We start from the raw sequence: 25158 nt of genomic DNA, 5'->3' as shown, positions 1-25158 counted from the left end.
TGTTTTGCCATCCCAAAGAAGGGAGTAAACTCCCTTACCAGAGCAGCCAGTTTGGATTAAGAGACTACCAGGAATTTATACCTCAGCCTTGCCCTACTCTCCAAAGGAGAGGAAGAATTAGTACAACTTTTTAAAGAGCAGCAGTACTTACTCTGGCACAGGCCTGTAGCCAGGATTTTTTATGTCAGGGGGCATTTAAATTTCTTAGGGGGTACTGGCTAATCAAATTAATCCGGGGGAGAAGGCCATGATGCCCTGGGCTGGAGTCAGGGGCCTTGCCAGCAAGTCAGGGGGCCTAGCCCTGAGATGCCCCACTGTAGCTATGGGCCTGCTCTGGCAGCAGCTGCTTTTGCCTAATATTGGCCCCTGCCACACGGGACGGCTGAAACGTGGCTACTCAGAGCCGCTCCAAACTTGAGACGCCGCGGCGGGATCCCACGGCGCATCGCTCCCCGGCACGATCAGATGCCGGGGAGGAAAAGTCCGATGGGAGGGGGAGACCCCAAGTTTCAAATGATAGGACTGCACATTCCTATCATCAACATCCCCTTTTGCCAGACAGCAACTGGAGTTCAGTGTATAGCAACTTAGTACCAAGGGAGTGCCCTCTCCAATCCCTTAGCTGTGTCACTGATAAGCAATTGGCTCTCTTCATCAGTAGATGCCTCAAGGTGCTCACCAGGTTTTCCTGCCCATCTAATTTGTTTTAATCTATTTATTTATTTTAAATTAGAGTAGTCAGACAAAGAGACAGTTTTTTACTTATTTATTATTTTGAAAGCAACCCTCTGGTGCAAGCCGCAACTATCCAGGAGCCTACAAAAACATGGGGGCGAGGCCACCTTTTCTCTGAACTTGGTCAGCGCTACTGTCAGCTTCATTCTTATATGAACATATGAATCAGACCACTGGTCCCTCAAAGTCACTATTGTCTACTCAGACTGGCAGTGGTTCTCCAGGGTCTCAGGCAGAGGTCTTCCACATCACCTATGACCTGGACCTTTTAGCTGGAGATGCCAAGGATTGAACCTGGGACCTTCTGCATGCCAAGCAGATGCTCTCACACTGACCCACAGCCCCTACGTCTGTTTCAAGGTGTGGATCAGTCTAGTCAGCCTTATTTCTTGGTTCCATGAAAAACTTCTGTTTGCCTCTGTTTGCCTTTTTAGAATTCAATATTTTTAAACAGCAAAGCTAAGATTTTAACCAGTGATATAATAAGCACAAATGGAATCATACATATCATAGACAGTTGGCTGATTCCACAGAGGATTCAAGACTTCGCAACATCTAATCCGGCAACTGAGAGGGTAGGTAAATTTTACTTTTGGATCGCTAGCTCATTAAAAACTGTTCAAGCAAATGAACTTAACAAAAGTTTCGTCTTCCTAGGAAAGTCTCAAAATGGTTGCAGCAAAAAATGGCTACATCATGTTTGCCAACTTGCTAGAGGTAAGGCTACAGGATTTTGTAACTTGTCAAAATGTCTGTTGCCATAATAGTGTCTAAATCATTTTAAGCCTGTGGTGTGGTGGTGCCCATGTTCAGTAGATTAACTTGTAGCTAACTTGATGGAGCTGCGGTGGCTCAAGTGGTTAAGACGCTGAACTGCAGGCTGTGGAAGGTCGGTAGTTCAGCAGTTCGAGACCCAGGTGCTGCATGACGGAGTGAGCTCCCGTTTCTAGTTCCAGCTCCTGCCCACCTAGCAGTTCGAAAGCAAGAAATTGCAAGTAGATAAATAGGTACCACTTCAGTGGGAAGGTACCAGCGTTCCGTGCGCCTTGGTGTTTAGTCATGCCGGCCACATGACCACAGAAACGTCTTCGGACAGCGCTGGCTCTTCGGCTTGGAAACGGAGATGAGTACCGCAACCCTAGAGTCGGATTCGACTGGCTTTACCTTTTTAACTTGATGGAGACATTTTACTTTTATTTCAGAGTGCTGGGTTGTTTGGCTTCCTCAATGATCCCGCTCACCAACCAATCACTTTGTTCTGGCCCACTGACAAAGTGGTCAGAGCTCTGCCTGCAGAACAGCAGGATTTTCTATTTAAAATGTCAAACAAGGAAAAATTGCAGCAATATCTGAAATTCCACATTATAAGAGATGTCAAGGTAAGCACTTCCTGTGTAAATGTTTCCTGGTTATGTTGGGTTGCCAGCTCTGGGTTGGGAAATTCCTGGAGATTTGGAAGTGGAGCCTGGGGGGGACCTCAGCAGGGTTTAATGCCATAAAGCCCGCTCTCCAAAGCAGCCATTTTTTCCAGGGGAACTGATCTCTGCTGTCTGGAGATCAGTAAGGATGGGCAGGAACTGGGAAAATGCAGTTTGGTTCAGAAACCAGGAAAATGCAGTTTGGTTTGATTTATGAACCACGAACCAAACCAGGAAACTCCATGAACTGAACCAGTCTGTGGTTTGTCGCCCTGCAAGCCCCGTTGAAAGGGACCACAGAAAGCCCGAGAAACAGTTGCATGGGCAGGGAGATGTTCCCTGCTGCACAGCTGTTTCAGGCTGTCTTGTTCAGTGCAAAACAGTGTGAAAAACAGCTGCATGGGGGAGGCGTTCCCCACCTTGCAGCTGTTGTGGGCTGTCTTCTGCAGTCTCTTTAGAGTTTAAAGGGACTGCAGAAAAGAGCCTGAAACAGCACCTCTCCACCGCTCAGCTGTTTTTGCGGCTTTCTTGGGGACCAAAAAGCAGGGGTTTAAAGAGACTTGGAGTCCCTTTAAATGCCTGCTTTCTGCTCCATCCACGAACCGCCATGAACTGCATGAACTGCTATAAAAGTTCATGGAAGTTAGTGATGGTAAATCCAACTCAAACTTCTGTTCCTTAAGTGCAAACGGCAAAATTCATGACAAATTGTGCTTTGTGGTTCTGTTCGTGCCCTTCCTTAGAGATCAGTTGTAATACTGGATGATCTGCAGGCCCCAGGTTGGCAACTCTAATGGTACAGCATTATAATCTCTCTACTGTCTAACTTCTGCCCAACTCTTCCACAGATCCCAGCCTCTGCCCTCCCTACCTCCAGTTCACTGACAACAGTTCAAGGTTTTGATATCAGTGTGACATGCAGTAATTACAATAATGAAATTGTAAGTATTTCACATTAGTAAATTACCTAATCCTTGGGGGGGGGGGGGTTATTCTGTTAAGTAAATGCCAAGGTTTAAATGAAAACAAGGAAAGTCTGCATTGTAATGTAATACAGTTCCTCCAGCCTGTTGATTTGCACATAGGCTGAGGGGCATGCAACCGGTGGCTTTAAAGGCAGTGTGGCTCAGTGTAGAACCAAAATAAAGTCAAATCTTTACATCAGGTATATTGGAGGGGCAGTTGGGGTGCTAGAGCGGCCGATGTGGTAAGGGAATGGCAAGAATAGTTTTGTCTATGGGACTAAAGGGCTTCTTAGAAATGCTTTGCAGAAAGGGGAAGTGATGGAGGTGAATAGCTGCTCATAATCCAAGTGTGAACCATGTGCAGAATTATGCCAGTGCACTAAAACCATCATGCAGGATTACTTATTGTAAGACCTTGTGTGTGCCTCGTCCTAATGAAACCACTGTTGGGGCTGCAGAAACTTTAAGCATTATTAATGTATGTGTCTGTTATCAGTAACCCTAAATTGTATATTTTCAGTTGTGCTAATGTCCTTTTTCATCTAATTTGATAAGGGATGTCTGTACAGGCTCCCACATATGAAACTCATGGCCTGGTTAGGATCTTCATATGCTGTCTGTGTCCACGGAGCCTACTGATATAATAATCCTTCCACCAGTTGTGTGCATGTGCAGTTCTCTTCAATGGATCAAGAACTGCATGTGCAGACTGAGGTGGATCCAGATGCAGCATTGCCCATGCCTTCCCATCTGTCTTGCACTAGGAAGGGGTGTCCACATTTTGCTTGCAACCAAAAGAAGAGCCACAGGTTTGAGGAAGTCTTCTCAGGCTGGGGAAAAGCTCTAAGCTATGGAGTCCTGTGAGCAAAGATTCTACTTTGTGAGCTACCGGCATTAAAGTTGTGAGCAGGCGATTCAGCCACTGCGTAAATTAGTTTGCTCTGAAGCCATCCTTCCTGAGCTAAGACAAAAAGGTGTGAGCTGGAGGCGAAAAAACTGTGAGCTAGCTCACATTAACTCAGCTTAGAGGGAACATTGGAGCAGAGTAGTAGGATATATTTATTTATTTATTTATTTATTTGATTGCATTTATACCCCGCCCTCCCCACGAACGGGCTCAGGGCGGCTTACATAAGGCACATAGTGCATACAATATAAAAAGATAAAACAGTTAAAATTCAATTCCAACGGATGCAAGACTAGAAAACTCCCAACAGCTTGTATAACAGAGGGGGCAGGCTAGGGCCATAAACAGATGTTACCTGCCCCACCAGCGGCATCGCTTTGTAATGGCACTGTGGTGGTAGTGACAGTGGTGACAGTGGCGGCTCCTACTCAAAAGCCTGGCGGAAGAGCTCCGTCTTACAGGCCCTGCGGAACTGCACAAGGTCCCGCAGGGCCCTGATCTCCTCCGGGAGCTCATTCCACCAGATAGGAGCCACCACTGAAAAGGACCTGGCCCTTGTTGCCGCAAGCCTGGCCTCCTTAGGGCCCGGGGTCACCAGCCGGTGTTGTGACCCCGACCGAAGTGCTCTTTGGGGAATATGTGGGGAAATGTGGTCCCTCAGGTATGCCGGATCCTGGCCATGTAGGGCTTTAAAGGTAAGTACCAGCACTTTGAAGCAAATCCGGTATGCTATAGGCAGCCAGTGCAGTGCTTTCAGCACAGGTCGGGTATGCTCCCACCTAGGGATGCCTGCCAACAACCTGGCCACAGCATTCTGCACCAGCTGCAGCTTCCAGATTTGCAACAGAGGTAGCCCCATGTAGAGCGTTACAGTAGTCTAGCCTTGAGGTGACCGTCGCATGGATCACTGTAGCTAGGTCGTTGGGGTCAAGGAAAGGAACCAACTGCCGTACCAGCCGAAGATGGTAGAAGGCTGATCTGGCAGTGGCTGCCACCTGGGCCTCCATCGTTAAGGTGGAGTCCAGGAGCACTCCCAGGCTCCTAACCTCTGAAGCTGGCACCAAAGGTGCCCCGTTGAAGGTCGGAAGCGGAAACCCTAATCCCGATCCGGTCCGACTCAAGCACAGGACCTCCGTCTTCGCCGGGTTTAATTTCAGCCTGCTTAGTCTGAGCCACCCAGCCATGGGTGGGTGGCCATTATATCTGTGCTTCCTATTTTCTCTTTCTTAGTGGTCTGAAAGAGATTGTGAAAGAGAGATAACTTTATGTACCTTTCTCCTTCAGGGTGAATTGTATGTCAATGATAGGAGCTGTAAGATAGTACAAAGGTATCTGGAGTTTGATGGCGGTGTTGCTTACGGGATTGACTGCATATTAACAGATCCTAACCTTGGAGGTCGCTGTGACACTTTCATCAGTCACGATGTTTCGGTCAGTCCTTCTGTAAATTTTTGTTATTTTTCTGAACCTCAGATTACTCTAGTTCATCCTACACATGTGGGTGCCCCAATATATATAGGCTTACAATATGGGGATTGGGAAAAATTAGTCTGAAGGTTTTGTAGATTGGCTGTTCTATGATAGTGTTGCCCCACTGACACAATTTACACAGCTGTGCAAATCTTTAAAAAGTATATTGTCAAAAATTTATAAAATACTATTACCAAAATAGTCAGATAATATGGCCATGTTTTAACACTGGAACAAAATTTGAATTCTTCTTTCTCTGAGGAAGAGTCGATTACAAGAGTATAACAGAGATGATCTGTTATTCAGTGATCTTGGACATTATTGCTAAGACGATTGGATACACATTTACCAGTGTTCTATATTTTGGATTTGCTAAAAGGATTAAGTAAAAACAAGACCTATTACCCTACTGGATAATTGGATAATAACAGAGAGAATATTTATAGAACAATTAAAAAAGAAGAGATCAGCAAAAATTCCTTTGGAATAGAAAATGGCTGAGGGAAAACAAATGAAGAAAACCAGCTATTCTGTGAGCTGCCTTGTAAAAAACGGGAATCTTTTATTTGTTTGTTGTGAAGTATTAATCTAGATGTTTGAGGCATCAAGATTTATCCTTTCTTTGTTAGTTCATCAGTATGAGCTAGCAGGGCCACAGACGTCTTAGAAATGTTCAGTTCTGTTCAATAGGATTTATATCTCATTTTTCCAAATATCATTTCCTCAAAGTGGCTAAACAAATTAATCTTCTCCAATTTCCACAACCACCAAGCAGTTGTACAACACAATTAGATGTTTAGCAGATTTAACACAACAGTTCAGCGTACCAAAAAACTAAAAAAAAACCATGCAGTGCTACCACAGAGAAAGTTTTCTTATCCCAGTGAGTGGGCAGAATAATATGGAAGAAGGTGGTCCTGTGCCTAGACCCTATTTTTGCTAAACTTTATTAAGCTATGTCTTTTAGTAATTATAAATTAAGAAAGGCTTATTAGAGCACTTTATTTCAAAGTCTCCTGATTTAAAATACATTTTCATGTTTTCCCAGGGAGATTGCGGTAGTTGTTACAGAACTCCAAAGTGTCCTGCTGGGGCTAAAGTAAAGGTAATTAATAGCTGTATACTTCTGACTATGATTTTAATCAGTAAACTATACTAAAATGTTTCAGAGAAAGAGAGCCAAAATGTATACAGATTAGCACATAGGGATAAGCAAGTATCAGAGTAATATACATATTCATGTAGTGGGTTCAGGGGTCATTTCCTGCGGGAGCGCACAGGAGTGGCGCTCCGGCAGTAAGGAGCCCAGGGGGCGGGCACATGCAACAAGCCCCACCCCCTGCTCCCAGCAGCCCTCAGTCGGGCTACAAGGAGCAAGAAGCAGCCAGGTAAGTCGCAGAGCCCACCCCCCGGCCTGCCTTCAGGTACAAGCTCTCCCTCCTCTGTGAGGGCAGATCTGCGCGTTCCCCCCCTCCAATAGCTAGCATTCCAAAACAGTCCAGTGGAGCCTGAGCGGTGGGTGTGTCACCTTCTGACACACTTCTGGTGATGTCAGGGTGTGTGGCATATGCAAATAAGTTATGCTAATAAGTTATTCTAATGAGCTCCTGCACCTCTTTTTCTACGAAATGACCCCTGAGTGGGTTCCTTGAATGGTCCTTGATTAAGAAAGCGAGGTTCAGGCTAGATATTTTGATTCATGCTTTGGATTCATCTATATCAAGGCACTACCTGCATACCAAGTACTTTGCTGTCCTTAGGCTCATAAAAGTCCTGAGTGTGTGTGTGCTGGTTTATTTTAGATCCTGTTTCTCCATTAGAGCCCTGACATAGATGGCCCAGGCAAGTCTGATCTCATCAGATCTCAGAAACTAAGCAGGGTCAGCCCTGCCACCTCTGAACCTCTCTTGCCTTGAAAACCGTACGAGGTCACCATAAGTCAGCTATGACTTGATGGCCCTTACACCACCTCTCCATTAGTATGTTCAAGGTGGCTGTAAGAAATCAAAATTGTATGAACAAATTACTTTGAATCAACACAACAGAAAACTGGGAGCACACTCCTCCCTGTACAGATGGAATTGGGTTCGCCTCATTGCCACACATGGGACACCAAATGGAGGCAGTCATTGGTTCCCTCTGTTTCTTGGGGAGCTGGATGTTATTGAGGCCAACAGGAGGGGTGGGAAGTGGAGACAGGCTGTGGCCCCTTCATGGGATTACAACTGATGTCCAGGTGACAGAGATCGATTCACCCAGAGAAAATGGCCACTTTGGAAGGTGAACTCTATGGCATTATAACCCATGGAAGTCCCTCCCCTCCCCAAACCCTGCCCTTCTGAGGCTCCACCTCCAAAATCTCCAGGTGTTTCCCAACCTGGAGCTGGCAGTCCTACCCCTGCTTCTGGCTGCTGTGTTGTGTTTCTCCTCCCCACAATTGCCTTATATATCCTGGCTTGGCTTTGTGATTCCATTTTGCTATGCCTGTTGTAGCAGAAGTGAAATAATAGTGAGAGGCCTCACCGCTCTCCTTTTTGACATATTCATCCTCTTGAATGCGATGTCACCTAGGACATTTCTGCTTTACAAAACTTTTTTAGGCTTTAACTTGCACCACCACTGGTTGTCTTCTAAGAACTCTGGAAGTGGCTGTTTACTGAGGGGGCTGAAAATTCCTCTGCAGATTCCCATTATCAAAATGTAACTGAACAACGCTGTCATTCCATTTAGGGAGAGAATGATTTCTAATGCTGGTTTGACTCTTCACCTGCCTTCTAGAAAACCTGTCATTCACAAGGGAGTTAGGCCAGTTTTTACGCCTATGTCCTGTACACATGATTATCCAGAGAATTTTGATTTTCCTTGGAATGGACAGACAGTCACAAACCACAGAGCATTTGTGCAGATGGAGCTATGGTGTGTTAAAGACATTAATTTCCTATGCCCCTTTTTTGTGTTTTCTTGTTTTTCTCTTTCTTTCTGTATTCAAATTTAAAATCACAAGGGACAACAGATATACCCATGTACTTACAATAGCTACGGAAGACTCCGGGAAGGCTGTCAGAGGAACTGCTCTGTGTTTGTCAGGGTACCACAGTGCTGCAAGGGCTACTTTGGGTATGACTGTCAAGGTGAGATTTTCCAAACTTAAACTTTTGCTTCTGGGAAGATTTGTGTAGCATTGCATGAAATGCTGCCACCCTCTAATAAAGAAGAGCTACTGTATTTCCAAAGATAACAATTGTTGAAGCAAAAGAACATAGTAAAATGTTAAATGAGAGCCAGTTTGGTGTAGTGGTTAAGTGCACGAACTCTAATCTGGGAGAAGTGGGCTTGATTCCCCACTCCTCCACTTGCAGTTGCTGGATGACCTTGGGCAAGCCGTAGTTCTGTCAGACCTGTTCTCTCAAGGAAAGACCTCTATCAGCCCCACCTATCTCACAGGGTGTCTGTTGTGGGGAGGGGAAGGGATAGGAGTTTGTAAGACGCTCTGAGACTCCGAGTAAAGGGCAGGGTATAAATCCAATCTCCTCCTCCTCCTCTTCTTCATCTCATGCCTCTCTACAGAATCATTTGTTTCCATAGAGAACTCAGGAATTCCAAAGACACACCATTTCTGTGTGCCTCAGAAGTACATGTGGTTTTATAAGACATCTCTAGCTCATGTACAAGGTAGATTAAGCACATTATGTGGATATTCTCTGGTACCGGGGAAGATGCTTCAAGCTGTTCAAATTCACTGTTAGTCAGTTCCCATGATAACAAATTTCATAGGGTTAATAATGGTAGGCTGTTGCAACACAAAGAACCAGGAGTCCTGTGGCATCTTACAGACTGAACAGTTTATCATGGAGAAGTTTTCATGGATTAAAGCCCACCCCAAATACACTTTACAAAGTGGGCTGTAGTCCATTAAATTTTTTGCCTGAATAAATCAGTTAGACTTTAAGATGCCACAAGTCTCTTTTTTTGTTTAGGTAGGTGGATTAGGCTTAGGAGAGGAAACAGACAATAGTTGTGTGGTTGTTTTTTTTCCTCCAGAGTGGTGAAGGTGGTATAGAGGTATCATTGCACTGTTCCCCCTGGTACATTGGCTTGGTTTGGGTTTGGGATTGAATCATGCATTATAAATCTGTGATCGTCTAATTTCAAAATACAGAAAGACAGTAGGGAAGGGGGAAAGCACCAAGAATCTGGTCGTAAAATTCCAGATCTGTACTCGAAGGACTGATACTAGCTGGGATCTTATTCCAGGGAAGACTAAGTGCATGAGTTTTTTTCTATGGGTTGTCCTAGCCCAACTATTTATTGCACTAAATAAAATTTGCATCTTGGAGTCAGTGCTTGAAAACGTTTGACTTGCTGCTGCTTACTGCTTTCCAGCCTGCCCAGGAGGGCCAGAAGCTCCGTGTAACAGCCGTGGGTCTTGTGATGAAGGATATTCTGGCACAGGGCAATGCACATGTTATGGTGGCTTCAATGGGACTTCGTGTGAGTTCTGTCTGCCTGGAAGATATGGCCCGGATTGCAGATGTAAGTTTCATCTGGTGGTCATTCTGTTAAGTTCTTATGCTAATGTATACCAAATAACCAGAATACGGGAAGTAGCGTGGCTTTCTGAATTGAGAGTGTCTGACTTGAGCCTGGAAGAACCGACTTTAGACCTCCAAGCTCAAAGCCTTAGGCAAGCTGCAATCACCTGTTTGTTAATTGGGCTAATACTTCTAAATGGCTTTTTGTAAGACTTAACATGAGGACTGTAAAGCAGTTTGCATACCTTACAGGAGTGGGCTGGCCCTAGAACTTACTGGGAAAGTTCCTGGTAGTCGTTTCCCTGGAGGGCTGCTGGTAGCCAGTAGCAAGCTAAGCAGCTGTTACACCACCCCAGTACACTATCTGTGCTCTATAAATTTTAAGAAAAGAGTATGCCTGCAGGAGTTCTTTTCCCGGACCCTTTCTAAAGTTTTAGAATGACTCTTTAACCTGAAATTTGCCTGTACTCTGCACAATGTATGGACCATTAAAGGCCAACACAGCCCACCAGCAATGTATGGTGGCCCACTAGGGGTTCAGTTAGGCTCTCAGTTTTGCTACCTGTTTTAAGGCCACCAAAACCAGGGCTTGCCTTTAGGGATCATCCATAGCTCAGTTGTAAAGTACATATTTTGCATCCCTGTCATTTCCAATTTAAAAAGAATCTGTTATATCAGTGCTAGAAAAGACCTCGAGGAGCTCCTTCTACTCAAGGTGGATCATATGGAGCCAAGTGAACCAGTAGGATAACTCAGTATAAGGTGATAAGGAGAGCAGTGCAAGTAGTACCCTGTGGTTCTCTATAAGATGTTTAAAGACTGGAACGGTTTCTAAAGAATAGCACATTCAAGATACATAAAGTGGCTAAGTATTATTTTCCACTAAAATTTAGGGGAGGGTTGCACTCCTGGATCTCCCCCGCCGCTGGTGTAACTGGGTTAGTGGTATATGTTGTCTTTTGTATTTATCTATTTTATATGTGTAGTACCAGCTTTATGGGCTATTTCTGTGGGTCACAAATTGTGCAGGCCTGTGTAGAAAAGATATCAGATTCTCTTATGCACACTACATATAGGGTTGCCAGCTCCAGGTTGGGAAATTTGTGGATATTTGGCAGTAGAACCTGAGGAGGAGGGCAGAGTTTGTGTAGAGTCCACCCTCCAGAGCTGCTATTTTCTCCAGGGGAACTGACCTCTATAGTCTGGAGAGGAGTTGTCATTCTGGGAAATCTCTGGGCCCCACATGGAGGTTGGTAACCCTAACTTGACCTGAGCCTAAAAATGGAAGCCCATATCTCCTCAGTACCAAAAACCGCTGGCTGGAATCAAAAAGTATATAAATCTCAGTAGTAAGACATACATAAGCCACTTTTTTCAACCTCGAGGGATCATGATGAGATTGGGTCCCACTGTAGCCTATTGGCTTTGAAAAAGAATTATTCAAAAAACGGCACCTTGCATCCAGACTACACGTCTCTATGGCTTCAAGATTATATGGATTTTTAAGAAACAAAATGAGTCCATGATGAATGTGTGTCAGATTGGACTATGGAATTACAATACAACAGGAGTGAGACATATTGAGACTTTCGGGACTTTACTTCTTTGCACTATTGTTGTTTCCTGAAAGAATACCTTGGCTTTATCTAGTTACATGGTCATTGTGAGATTGAACTTGGTATTAAAACTTTTATTTTTATATACTTTTTTATTCCAGCCAACAGTTTTTGGTGCTTTGTACTATTCCAGGTACGCTGGTTCCCCTTCTTCTTTTGTTTTCATATCTCCTCAGTGGCGTGAAGCATTTTCAGTCAGCTTTGACTGGTACAACAGCTTTGGTCTTTCCTTGAGGAGGAGAAGGGTCCTCTGGCCACAATGTATATGTCTTCCGAACATACCCGAGGTCAGATTACTGTAATGCAGTCTTACAGGGCAGCCTTTAACAACTGCTTGGAAGCTTCAGTTAGTGCAAAATGTTGCAGTATAGTTACTTACTGAGGTGATTTAGAGGGAGATGAATGTTGTTTCACTTCCAGGGACAATTCAAAGTCCTGGGTCTTTTGAATACAATCCAAAATAGGATCAGGATGTTTAAAGGACCACTCCCCCCACCAGACACATCAGTTGAGGACTGCTGCAGAACCCCTGTTGTGTATGCCCCCCCCTTCTGAGAGAACATGAGAGACAAGGCCTTCTCTGTGGAGACTCCTCTGTGGATGTTTCTCCCTTCATCAGTTTGCCTAGGGCCTAACCTTCTGGATTTCAGGTGTCAAGTGAAAATATTTATTTTTTCCCAGGATGATTGTGTTTCTTCCCCTAGCTTGATAGAGCCGGTTGATAGTCTCAGCTTCCCCAATAACACTATCTAGTTTTTGGGCTTTTCTGCATGCACAGCTTACCCCAGATTTCCATTGTAGTTGAGTCATGAAGCTTGGATTCAGATTCAGTGCTAGCATTTCACACCCTTCTTTTTCCTCTAGTATTTTTGTTTTCTGAATTGTGGTGTATTTATTCTGCATGAATAACAGAAAAACATACTTTTCCTAAGTGTTGTTGGGACATCACTCATGATGTAGTGATGGGTGGTGGCAGAGGTGGGGGTTGCATTTTACTCAAGCACTCTGTGCAGCTGCACAGTAATGCCAACTTTCTGCCCCCCATGCAAATTCACGTGGTTTTGTGTTTGCATGTGCGCTTTAGTGCTAATGCACTGAGCTTAGCACAGCTGTGCTGTGACGGAAAATCTAAAAGGTCACTGATTGGCCTGTTTGGCTGTGAGCCTCTTTTTTTGAAAATAGGTTCACCATTTCTCCTGGAGATTCTCTCATTTGCACTTACTGATTGGTTGCCATCTTGGCAACACTTTAAAGAATCTCTACATGTCACTTCCTCCAAATGGATCCCAAGTGATTTTTGATGGCGACAATGCATCCAGTACTTCTTTTGATGAGAAGCTTCCAAAATCTGCTGTATATTTACATTCGTTGAATGCGGGTGAGATGAAGAACTTTATACAAAGCCACTCATAAGGCCAGAACAAGAACACAAGTAAGGCAAGCAGCACTGCCAGACAGCACAGCTTCCCATGCAGCACAGATGTGCTGGTGTATGCCCTTGCAGCATGTCGGTACTCCACCATTTCTGGATGTACCCAAGGAGCAATGATTGGTGGGAGAATTTCGTGCCAGCACAATGGGGTGATGATCAATGGCTCTATAAATTCTGGATGACCCCGGGAACATATGCCAAGATTGTGTAAACTTTAAAAGGATGCCCGCGGTGACAGAGGCCAACCATGCATGAGACTATTCCAGTGGACAAGAGCATAGTTATTGCCATATGGTATCTTGCCAATATCAATACGTACAGAGAAAGAGAGCAGTATGGTGCTGGACTTTCTGCAGTGGAAGAAATAGCCATGGAAGTGTGCTTTGTGATCAAGAAGACTGTTTGCCTGGGTCCAGAGGTGGCAAAGGTATCATATTTTCCTTTTTGTTTGTTTTTTTAAACTTAGTGTGTATTATTTCTAGTGCATTTCTGCACTGATTTAGCCTAGCCAGTGTTTTCCATGAATTAAAGTTCTTCAGGGCAAGCTATATTTAAAACTAGTGTCTTAACTGGTGTGGAAAATGTGTGTGCTTAAATGCTTCTTGTCCTTTCAGATTATGGATGGATTCAACAGACTTGGATTCCCACCTGGCACTGGGGAGCGGCACTGTTCGTGTAGGAGCTCATAGCCTCCCACATGGAGGTCCCTTGCAACTGCAACATAAATGCTGTGGTTCTCCAGTGGGTGCTGATCATAAGCTGCTCAGTGAGGCCCCAGCACTCAATAAATCTCAGCATTTGTTGAACTTCCTCACACTGCCAAAAAGTTCCTCTTCTTTGAGGAGGCATGTTCAGTGAATTAAGGATCAAGCAAATGAGCATACTCTACAAAAAGGTGAAATTCAGTTTTGAAGAAGCCTATCACTTTCCTTCTCTCCTGGAACTGCTGAAATTAGTTACAAGACTGAGCTGCTGAAATGCATTCCAGGGAATGGAACTGACAAGAGTTGCTCTAGTGATGGTTAACTGCTGCAATAAGATTTAATACAGTTATGGAGGAAATGGTGATTTTTAGGAATGCAAGAGTCCGCATTAGTGACAGAAAAATGAACATTGGATGCTTCCGGTTTGTGGATTAGCGATGGCGGTCGCTCTCCCCGAACCTTGGGGGAGCGATTAGCACACCAGCAGTATGGAGGGGTGCTACGTCAAGTGGCATCACCATGGAGCTTTTGCGATAGGCTCCAGGCCAGAGAGCTTTTGAGGGGTAGCCTCTTCGACAGCTCGATGCCAGAGAATCGAGGCTTCCCTCTGCCCTGACGGTCCTGCCGCTGTGTGGCCCTCGGGCACAAGCTGATTCGACCGGGACAAGCACTGGAGATCGAGCGGAGTATCGAATGTTGTGAGCGAGGTCAGAAAAATGACCAACAATGAACGTGAGTTCAAAATAAATGGAGCATTTTAAAAGCGAACTATCCCCCCCCATGGGAAAAGTGGAGCGCAAAGAGGGACGCCTCTTATGCGAATGGACATATAAGCGTAACGAAGGGGCAAGGGGGGAAACAAGCAGCGATTTTGTTTTGAGAGACTTACGTGAGCGCCAACATTGAGGCGACGATTTTTCGAGCCCATGTGAAACGGTTTGGAATTGTAAACAATTGTATAAAATGGTGGCCTCTCAAAGAAAGTTTAAAATGAAACTGCCGGGTAGTCAGAGCCCAAAACTGGAAGAGGGAGCAGATGTCATGAAAATGCTAGCGCATATGCTTAAACCGATGATGGAGCAACTCAATGGTATTAACCAGCAACTGACTTTGATGAATCAAAACTTCACATTACAGCAGCGCCAGCTGGAAGAAATGGAGAAGAAGGTGGAGCATGCGACTGAGAGAATTAAAGAGATAGACACCACAAACAAGAAAATGAAGAAAAGAATGGGGAAAGTTGAAACAAAACAAAACTTCAAAGAAAACCATTTGTTACAGCTACAAATGGAAAAAGCCAATATGATTCTCAGATTCCAGGGAGTTCCTGAATCGGAAAAGGAAGATCTGAGGAAGATACTCAGCGAGATTATCGCTCCAGCAATAGGCTTAACAGCAGATGAAATAGTAAAAGACATGGAGACTGCCTATAGGGCTTACTCCAATTAAATTTAAAAAAAATAGCCTCCCTGGAGAAATTGTGGTCAGATTCTCAAGAAGACAGGCCAGAGATGCTATTTTAAAAGTGACTTCAGCAACTCCACTGAAACTGGGGAATACAATCATCAAGACTTTAAAAGACGTTCCATTTGAAATTCGTCAAAAGAGGAAAAGCTATAAGGACTTAATTTCTTTTCTTCAAACTAATGAAATTTCGTACAGGTGGGCGATCCCTGAGGGTGTCATCTTTAAAATCAATGACAAAAGAGAAAAGATTGACTCCATTTTTAAAGCCAAGGAATTCTTGAGACGACAGTTGGGATTGGAGGAAGAATCCAAAGATGAAGAATCCAAATCAAGTGACTCTGCTACCTCTGGAATGGATGAGGACTCTGCTGTAGAAACGGGTGTGGGAACAACGAAAGTTACATATGATTTCAGAGATAGAAAACCAAAGTAAAGGCAGAAGGACTCTGAAAATTGCCTTTTGAAGTAACGAAGATGCTCAGAAAGTTCTCTCATAACAACTAACATTGAAGCTGAGATAAACAAGAACTCTACAAGTATATTGTTATACTAACACTTTAATCAGTAGCACTTAGCTTAACACGGATATGATCTCCTCCTCTTGGGTTTTTAGTTTAGTGTGGTTATCTTTCCTTTATCCATAGATGTAGTCCCCTTCCCTCATATTTTCTTTGTAGTTTTTCTAGTCTTATAAAAAATAATAAAAATATCCCTCCGGGGATTTCAGAAAAAGAAAAATAAACATTGCACTACAACAGGAAATGTACCAGGAAGGTTTCTGGCACTGAAAATGTGCAGAGTTTCCACCCCACCCCCGACCTTGGGAGATGTCACATAGCCATTTCCTCTTAGAAGGCCCTTCCTGTTGCCCTGACAGCATTATTTCACCCACAGATTTGAGGGCATTGACTGTGAGAAGCATCACATCCATGTTCTTCTGCATGATCTCCTGCAAGGCCTTCCTTTCCAGTCTATTTTTTTCCAACATCAGGTCATACCTGTGTTTCACTTTGGCCATTAGTTTGTCATGAAGTCTTCTGTCCTCTGCAAGGATCTCATCATGGTGTCTGCTGGTTCTAGCTTCATTGCTGGCACATTGGTGCTGGCAAATGATGCTAGTGTGCAGCATCACTAAGAACAGCAAAAAGCCTTCTCTGGCTTCTAGCATTTGCCAGTTGTCTTGCTGGAGACAACTCTGCAACTGGACACTCTAAATGTTAGTTCGTTGTATCAACAAAGCAAAGATTGTGTAAAATTACTTGAACTATCATTATAGGCAAAAACTTGCACAATGCCCAGACACACACACCCTTCTCAGTGCAAGTCCACTCTGGATGGCCCCTAAGCATTTTTGTACGCCAGAGATCTTACATTGCGAAATTGGTGGGGAGAAGAAAAAAGCCCTCCATAAAGGCCCATTAGTGATCTTTTTAGGTAGGGGAGATGCAAATATCATGCTGTCCAGTAAATTCTATTTAAGGAATATAATTTTCAATCCATGTATGCCTGCTATATGTGATACTTATCACGTTGCTCTGAAAAATGGCTGTATATCAATGGAAATTGTCCAAAGCCTCCTGCACCTTCTATTCACCCCAGAAGGAGAGGCGATCCAATGTCTCCTTTTGATGACAGGAGACTCTGTGACCGCCATTTGCTTTGCTGTTTGCTGCCATCATCAAAAAATCACCAAAGCAAACCAGAGAATCACAATTGAAATAATGGCGCCTTTCGCCAGATTGCTGGGCATGTATGCCTGTAGACAGAATGATTCTGTTGAACACCCTGTGATTGGCTTAGGGTGACCTATGAGGCAATTCTCCATTTGAAGATTGGCAGAAAGTTCATGTGGCTCAAGCACCATTTTGATGTAGGTGTCCAGAGACAGCCAAAATGCCCCCCCAAAAATCATTAGGAGGTGCCAGTTGCTGTAGGAGAGGGAAAATATGGGGTAAGAGTAAACACACACAAACACAAAATGAAACCATGCTGAACAGCCATATGATTGAATGCCACTCTGAAAATCCCTAGTACTCTATTGTTTCTTTTATTGTCCTTTTCCTTAGTGCCCTATCGCTACTTCAAGTACATTGATTTTTTTAAAAGGGAAATGTAACATGAGTGGAAAGAAGGGGAAAGCTTGAGGAAGAGTACTCTACTTCAGTACATACAGTTGCGGAGAAATCCAGTAACACAAACAGGAAATTACTCATATTAGTTTATGTCGTTCCTATTAATTTGCTTTACTTTTCCCTTATGAAACACTTGGAAAACGCATGGTTGAAGGACAAAAATTGCCAATTGTATTCTGCTCCACCACCATCACAAAAGTACCCCTGTGAAGATACATCTGCAGAAATACCCCACACACACTGCACCATCTGAGGTGGTTTACCTTCAGCGTTTAAACGCTAATGTTTAATTTAGCGATTTATTGCTAGTGCTTCAATTAAAAAATATTTTTAAATTAAAATGATGACTAGTGAAGGGAAGGAAGGGTGAAAAAGGAGCAGGAGGAGAGGGTGTGGATTAAGGATGTATATTTCTAGGGTTGGAAGGGGGAAAAGTGGATGGAGTATTTAAGCACATGGAGTGAAAGACATCTTTGAAATAGCTTGAAAAAAGATCACTGTAAAAGTGCTCCCTGAAAAATTAGAAAAAGCAAGGAGAAATTGAAGCTAGCACTAAACAGAGGAAACACATGCGAAAATAAAAATTGAGGCATTTGGCGATATCCACCAATGAAAACCACTGGTGCGGGAAAGCCCTTTATTAGTTCTCTGTTGTAAGTATTTAAGTTTTATAGTTAGTGAAAAGTTCATGAACTTTTTTTAAAAAAAAATAGTTGCTTTCAATGACTTTTGTGGGCTGGGCTTCTAGTTTTAAGTAGGTCTGCATATTTTTATATTTATAATGCTGTTTATTGTTTCGGTTCTTCTGTGGAAGCTGCCTTGAGAGCATTGCTATGAAACAGAGTGTAAATGTTTTAAGTGAATAAATAATTATTGTTCTCCTAATAATCCAACCATTGTGTTTACAGTCTGTCAGTGCACGGAGAACGGACAGTGTGATGAAGGAATTTCTGGATCAGGACTGTGCATCTGTGAAACTGGATGGACAGGAAAGTTCTGTGAAACCAAATTAGGTCAGTCGATTTAGCAGTAACAATAACTTTAAGTTATTGTTTTCAACTTGCCATAAACAGCTTATGACTAATTTACCTCAGTAAAATACATTGAAGGACCATCTCTCCCATTAGGAATCTATGCTGTCACCTCAGAATCTCCTTGAGCTGTTGCCTGGTTAATCCCTCCCTCCAAGTTGTACAGCCATTCACTGCTTGGACCCTTTCACTCTGTGGTGGCCCCAGATTTATGGAACACGCACCCCTCTTGAGAGGTTTTTAAATGCACAAATAGTTGTGTTAATGTTTTTCACAGATGTGGCGCCAGTGTGTTCACCCAGCTGTTCCATTAATGCTGTGTGCAAGGCCCAAAACATCTGTCAGTGTAAACTATTTTATATTGGAGATGGAATCACTTGTACAGGTAAATCCTTTACAGACACTTGAAAAAAAATCATTGGGGAAGAAACATGAAATATGGATATTTTTAATCTCCCTCAGCCCTCATAAATGGTTCTTCAGTAAAATGACCCTGGATGAAAGTATCTATAAATGTCACAAAATCATGCTGTAGTATGGTATCAGTGAGGTTAAAAAGAAACTGGACTGTGGTTGCGGTCACACGTGTGAGATAACGCGCGGGGGAAGCAAGGCTATTTACCCCGGCAATCGCGGTTGAGTCAGATTTTTTTTTGCCATTTGTTTTTGATTTGTTTAAACGGAGGATCAATGAATCGCATCTCCACACTGAGGGCTTCCTATGGCAGTATGTGATGATGCACGTACTGAGGGGGGGGGGGACAACGGCACGGAGTCGGGATTGCTTGATCAGACCATCCCGACGCCATGAGAGAGCACTGGAGTGATCACACAGGGGAAAGTCCATCTGTGGCCCATAGCAACCTGTTTGCTACTGGACTTTCCCCATTGTCTTTTTACTCCGCTTCTGCAGCGGAGCAAAACGAGTTGCCGACGGGTGCGGGACGCTGGGCAGATGTTTGCGTTTGATCGTGCCCTTTAAATCCGCCTGGCATTTGTGCCTATCACGTGGCTAATTCCGCGTGTGATTGGGACCTGTTATATGTTGTACAAAAGAACCCCACATATTGCATTTGGAAGTATATAACTGCCAAAAATAATTACACTGTTGATTGTTTTTGTAGTGGGATAGCCAAATGTTTATATCTTGCTTAAGTGTTCCAAGGTCCAAAGATTGCATTTCATATTCTCTATTGGGTAATAAAACCTCACTTTAATGGAGATAAGAATTAGACAAATTCATGGACGACTAAACTCAGTGGCTTTTGTCCATAATGGCTAATGAAAGAACCTCTGTGTTTAGGAGCAGGGTTGCTTCTGAGCTTTCCAGTCTACTTTATTATTATTTATTACATTTATATCCTACATTTCATCCATGATGGAACTTGAGGCAGACTGGGCTCCCAACTCCCCCGTTAGGGCGGAAATCCCCCGCCCCGGAGGCTCCGTTCCCCGACGCCGGGGAATCGGGGCCCGGGGGAAACCCCTCCCCGGCGTGCGCGTCACCGGAAGTGACGTCGCACGCTGGGGGCGGGGCCACGCCATTTGAGGGGAAAACAAAGAGTGGCTGCCATTTGAGGGGAAAACTCTTTGTTTTCCCCTCAAATGGCGTGGCCCCGCCCAGCGTGTGACGTCACTTCCGGTGACGCTCCGGCAGCGCGCGCGCACGTTCCCGACCGGCTCCCGGAGCAGCAGGACGCTCCCCCGCCAGTAGGATTTTTAAATTTGGCAACCCTAGAGGCAGTATATAAAAGGTTTCCAGAAGATCTCCCATCAAGATACTGACTAGGCCCAGACCTACAGAGCTCAAGCACATCTTTGGAGAAAGTGTTGGATAGGATAGGCTGTTTTTCAGATTCAGCAAAGTTGTTTTGGTCTTGGTAATTCTCTGAGTCTCTCTAAACAAGGATTTGCATAGACAGTATACCTTCTTTCTGTCTGTACACATGCACGCACGCACACACGGAAGCTACATGACAAGTTGATCCTGAAACTCCCTTGATTTTCAAAATACTTTGCAATGTAGAATAGTTTGCGGTCTGACTATTGCAAATGCTGATCAAGTCAGGTTCCCCTAGATCATGGTCTTTATGTCTCATTTTGTAATACATTACTATATGAAGAATTACGTGGGTAGCCATTTTGGTCTGAAGCAACAGAACAAAGTTTGAGTCCAGTGGCACCTTTAAGTTTAATTCTGGGTATATGCTTTCATGTGCCTATATATAAGGTTTGAGGAAATCTGTTTCAATGTATCTGAAGAAGTGCACATGCGCACAAAAGCTTATACCCAGAATTAAACTTGGTGGTCTTAAAGGTGCCACCGGACTCAAACTTTGTTCTAAATAAAGAATTGTCAGGCTTTCTTGTGAAGAGCATGCCAGGACAAAATCATTTATTTCTCTTTTTCCTTTATAGCTATGAACCTCTGTAAGATATCCAATGGTGGCTGTCATAAGAATGCAAGATGTTCACAATCTGGCGTGAAAGTCAATTGCACGTGTCAAAAAGGATATAAAGGAGATGGCCGCATCTGCACGGCTATCAACTCTTGTACAGATGGGTTCAATGGTGGTTGCCACGAACATGCAATTTGTACAAAAACAGGGCCTGTAAGTGTTACTGGCTGTAGCCCCTGCACTTTAGGGGGCCTCGCCCAGATGGTGTCTGCCTTCACTGACATTTGAGCATTCTGGTACTAAAGTGAGAGTCCATTAAGTATTCTAGGAAAGGATAAAAGTATTGCACACACACACTATCCTGCCTGTACTGATGAGCACTGCCTTTCTGTTGTGTGGACAGGAAAGCCCTGTGTGTGTGTTTATGCCTACTGTAGAAACTGAAAATACTCATGATGGCATGCCCAGTAATAACCCAGCAAATGTGACTGCAACCGTGCAATTTTACTGATGTCATTGGGCTTAGACTGAACCAGTGTTGTATAGTGTTACGCTGTGACCCTGTTGGGCGGAAGGAGAATTGCAGGGCAGATTGATTGCTTAGGTTCAATTCCATCTGTAGAAGAGACTTAACATGGTCTATACAACAATCTTCCCTGCCCTCGAAAGCTGGTTTCACTCTAACCATACAATTTGGAATTGCCATGACTTTTCCCCCCACTTATTTGTAATGGACAATCCAAAGGATACCATGATCAGTCTGATCATTCCAGTATTTTCTGTGTTTTTGCAGACCTGATTTGTGGCAATTTTTAAAATAAAGTGCAATGTACAGAGCCAGTATGTCCCATGTGGACTTGCAAAGCACTATTGAAATGTCCTTTACAATTCTGTTTCATCCTTCTCTTTCCAACTTCATCCGTCATTTCCTGTTCTCTCAGCAGCGTTTCTTCCATAATATTCATAGTGACTTATTACATCTTGTCAAGAGGAGGAAAGGGTCAAGTTTTGTTTTGTTTTTTACTTCTTAGAAAGCCAAGTCGCTTATTTGTTAAAAACAAAACAACAGTAACAATTTTTAATCGCATTCTGATAAACAGTACAACAAAAATATGAGCAGTAATTATGGCTCATTACAAAGTAAAAAATGAAGCACTTAAGCTCTGCCCTGCCCCCAGCAACCTGCTAATTAACCATTTTTACATGAGTGCCGAGGAAAGACAACCAGGCAACCAAGAGACAATAATACTGATGGGCAGTAGGTTCAGGACGGACAAAAGGAAATACTGCTCTACACAGAGAGATATTAAAATGTGGAATTTGCTGCCAGAGGATGTAGTGATGGCCACAGGAACAAACAGCTTTAAAGGGGGATTAGATAGATTCATGGTGGATAAGTCTATCAGTGGCTACTAGCCATGGTGACCAGTGTTCCCTCTAAGCTGAGGTAGTGTGAGCTAGCTCACAGGTTTTTAGCCTCTGGCTCACACATTTCTGCCTTAACTCAGGAAGGATGGCTCCAGAGCAGACTAATTTATGGAGTAGCCAAATCGCTCGCTCACAGCTTTAATGCCAGTAGCTCACAAAGTAGATTTTTTGCTTACGAGACTCCACAGCTTAGAGGGAACATTGATTGGTGACTGAGGGAAACCTCAACATTCAGAGGCACTCAACCTCTGAATCCCAGAGACAGGAGACACATCAGGGGAAGGTCTGTTGTTGGCCATCCAGAGGATCCAGACAGGATGCTGGACTAGATGGACCAATGGTCTGATCCAGCAGGGCTCTTCTTATGTTCTTATGTTAATGAGGTCAAAAACAAAGCAAGGAAAAAATGAACAGAGAGCAACGCTTGCTGAAAGAGATTTACTTCTGAGTAGACAAACAGGAGAATCTTGCCCTTGAGGACAAGCATTGTTAGAATTTTAAGGGGAAGTTATATTAACCCTTTGCTTCAATTCTGCTTTTTGTGGGGAGAAAGATCTTTCAGCAACACAGAAAAGCCAACACTAAAAAGTTCCTTGCACTGTTGTATAGACAAAAGCCTAAGGAGACAAGGCAGGAGATAAATATCTTAAATGAATAAATAACATTTTGAAAAACTGGACCATGTGAAGTAACCTAACCTCAAACATTTCCATTGCCTCTTTGAGTTGACAAGATGTCATTGACAATAACGATGCTGAAGCATTTACAGCATTCATATGGTATCTCTTTATCTCTTCTTCAGCCTCATTTCTTATGGTCCACACATGCTCAGCATGCAGGGTTGTCAAACCTCCAGGTTACACCTGGAGATCTCCTGCTATTGTACTTGATCTCCAGGTGACCAAGATCAGTTCCCCTGGAGAAAATGGCTGCTTTGGAGGGTGGACTGTATGGCATTATGTCCTGCTGAGGTCCTCAGCCCCCCCAGGTTCCACCCCTAAAATCTCCAGGTATTCCCCAACCCAGAGCTGGCAACTACATGCCACTTCCTACGTTTTTGTACCTGCCAACAGCCCCACCATCACCTTCTCTGACAGGGAAGGTCCATTTCTGTTGATCTCTTTCTTTGAGCAATTCCAGGCAGACAGCTCCTGCTGACAGTTTGGACAATATATAGATCTGTCTTTCCAGGATTTCAATGCATGTCCCCACCCTCACAGACTAGCCTTATATTATTTATTTATTATTTATTTTATTTCACTTATACCCCGCCCTCCCCGCAAGCAGGCTCAGGGCGGCTTACATAGGCACAACTGTGCAATAAAATACAACAGGATTAAAACAGTTAAGGCACCAAGTGCAATAAAAATAGGACAAGTTAAAACAATTAAAACAAAACTCACATCTTGCAGGATGCATTAGGAACTAAAATACTCACTCCCTATTGTATATCGCGGTGGGATCAAGAGGGGGGATGCCATGGGCAAGATGTTCCAGATGGCCAGTCGGCCCAACCCGGCGGTCCTGCTCTGCAGTTACTCGGTGGTTATAACAGGTTATGCTTGAAAATGGAGAGAGTTCTTGGAATGTACCCACTGTAATTGTATTTTAAGGGCTTCCCAGTATCCGCAGGGGTTAGAAGTGAAAAGGAAAATTTAGGATAACAGCTGGATATTTGCATCTCTTGGCGATTCTGCATTGGCTTTTCCCGCCATTGTTTTACCAAACCCACCTTGGAACAGACATTCCCTTCTGCACTGCATGCTGCTTTCACTTTCTTTGATATTGGATTTTATGGTACCTTCTGCATAGATTTATGGCCGTTCAGGGGTGGCTTTGCAGTCAGTACGGTGTTGCACCGGGGTATTTGAATGTGGTTTTGAACTGCACCTTTTCCCTGGTGTTGAGAAAACGTGGAGCGAATGCCAGATGCAGAATCGCCCTCTGTTGGCTTGGGATATTTCATTGTATTGATAATCTCCCTCCTAGGGTAAACGCAAGTGTGAATGCAAAGATAACTACATTGGCGATGGAATCGACTGCGAAGTGAAACAGCTCCGAGTGAACCGATGTTTGCAAGACAATGGACAATGCCATGCTGATGCTGACTGTGTAGATCTCCATTTTGAGGGTCAGTACTTCAGAAGCAAATACAAATTCAGTGGACAGGAAAAACAACAGCTAAAGTTAAGCTCTGAAATGTCAGTGAGACATATATGTTAGAACTACAACCATGACTTTAGAAACTCTTAGGATTACAGTCTTATTATGTATGTGTGTGTGTGTATAAAATCAACATTACTTGTTGTTTGGCATTATGTAGGATGCTTTACAGAGTGCCAAAACAAAACAAATTATTCTTGTACTTGAAAAAGTTAGTTGGATTTCCCCCCCTCAAAATGTCTTTGTCCTGGTTACGCAGGACATTATTGTAGTAGGATTCTCATTAACAAAAAGGCCCGTCAGAGTGAAACCTATAAGCCATCGGTTATAGCTAATCATATGCAAATAAGTCCGTTTTGAGTGTATTTACGTGGGCTTCATGTGATATGAGTTGCCTTTACTTAGTTTTTTACAGAATTATTCAACAGTCAGCATGGCACAGTGGTTAGAGTGTTGGACTAAGAGCTGGGAGTCCCAGGTTTAAATCCCCATTCTGCCAAGCTGTTTGCTGTGTGACCTTGGGCCAGTCCTTCTGTCTACCTTAAGATGCTGTTGTGAAGATAAAGGAAGAGGGGAAAGAACAATGCACACCATCCTAAACTCTTTTGGGGAAGGGCATGATAAAAATTCACAAATGAAATCGAAACTTCCAGGAACAGCCAGCTTCTGACACTTCAAAGCCACTCAGTTCACCAGTGAATGGTCCAGGGGCATTGATTGGTCATGTCTAAAATGAAGTTGATACCATCTAGCAGGAAT

General features: G+C 43.6%; 1 protein-coding gene across 1 annotated transcript in view; it reads left to right on the top strand.

The window, feature by feature from the left end:
• Positions 1 to 25158, top strand: part of STAB2 (stabilin 2) — a 148076-nt gene that overhangs the window by 104268 nt on the left and 18650 nt on the right. The window contains exons 47-58 of the mRNA XM_015422556.1: positions 1170 to 1310; positions 1393 to 1452; positions 1938 to 2114; positions 3002 to 3094; positions 5310 to 5456; positions 6544 to 6600; positions 8500 to 8626; positions 9879 to 10028; positions 18287 to 18391; positions 18687 to 18794; positions 20828 to 21021; positions 24226 to 24367. Of these exons, the coding sequence (XP_015278042.1) occupies positions 1170 to 1310; positions 1393 to 1452; positions 1938 to 2114; positions 3002 to 3094; positions 5310 to 5456; positions 6544 to 6600; positions 8500 to 8626; positions 9879 to 10028; positions 18287 to 18391; positions 18687 to 18794; positions 20828 to 21021; positions 24226 to 24367 (1501 nt within the window). The remainder of the gene's footprint in view (positions 1 to 1169; positions 1311 to 1392; positions 1453 to 1937; positions 2115 to 3001; positions 3095 to 5309; positions 5457 to 6543; positions 6601 to 8499; positions 8627 to 9878; positions 10029 to 18286; positions 18392 to 18686; positions 18795 to 20827; positions 21022 to 24225; positions 24368 to 25158) is intronic.

This window comes from Gekko japonicus, unplaced genomic scaffold (assembly GCF_001447785.1).
Source record: "Gekko japonicus isolate JY-2015 unplaced genomic scaffold, Gekko_japonicus_V1.1 scaffold1164, whole genome shotgun sequence".
NCBI classification, from domain to species: domain Eukaryota; kingdom Metazoa; phylum Chordata; class Lepidosauria; order Squamata; family Gekkonidae; genus Gekko; species Gekko japonicus.
The sequence above is the reverse complement of the archived record's forward strand: the minus strand, read 5'-3'. Positions and strand labels throughout refer to the sequence as shown.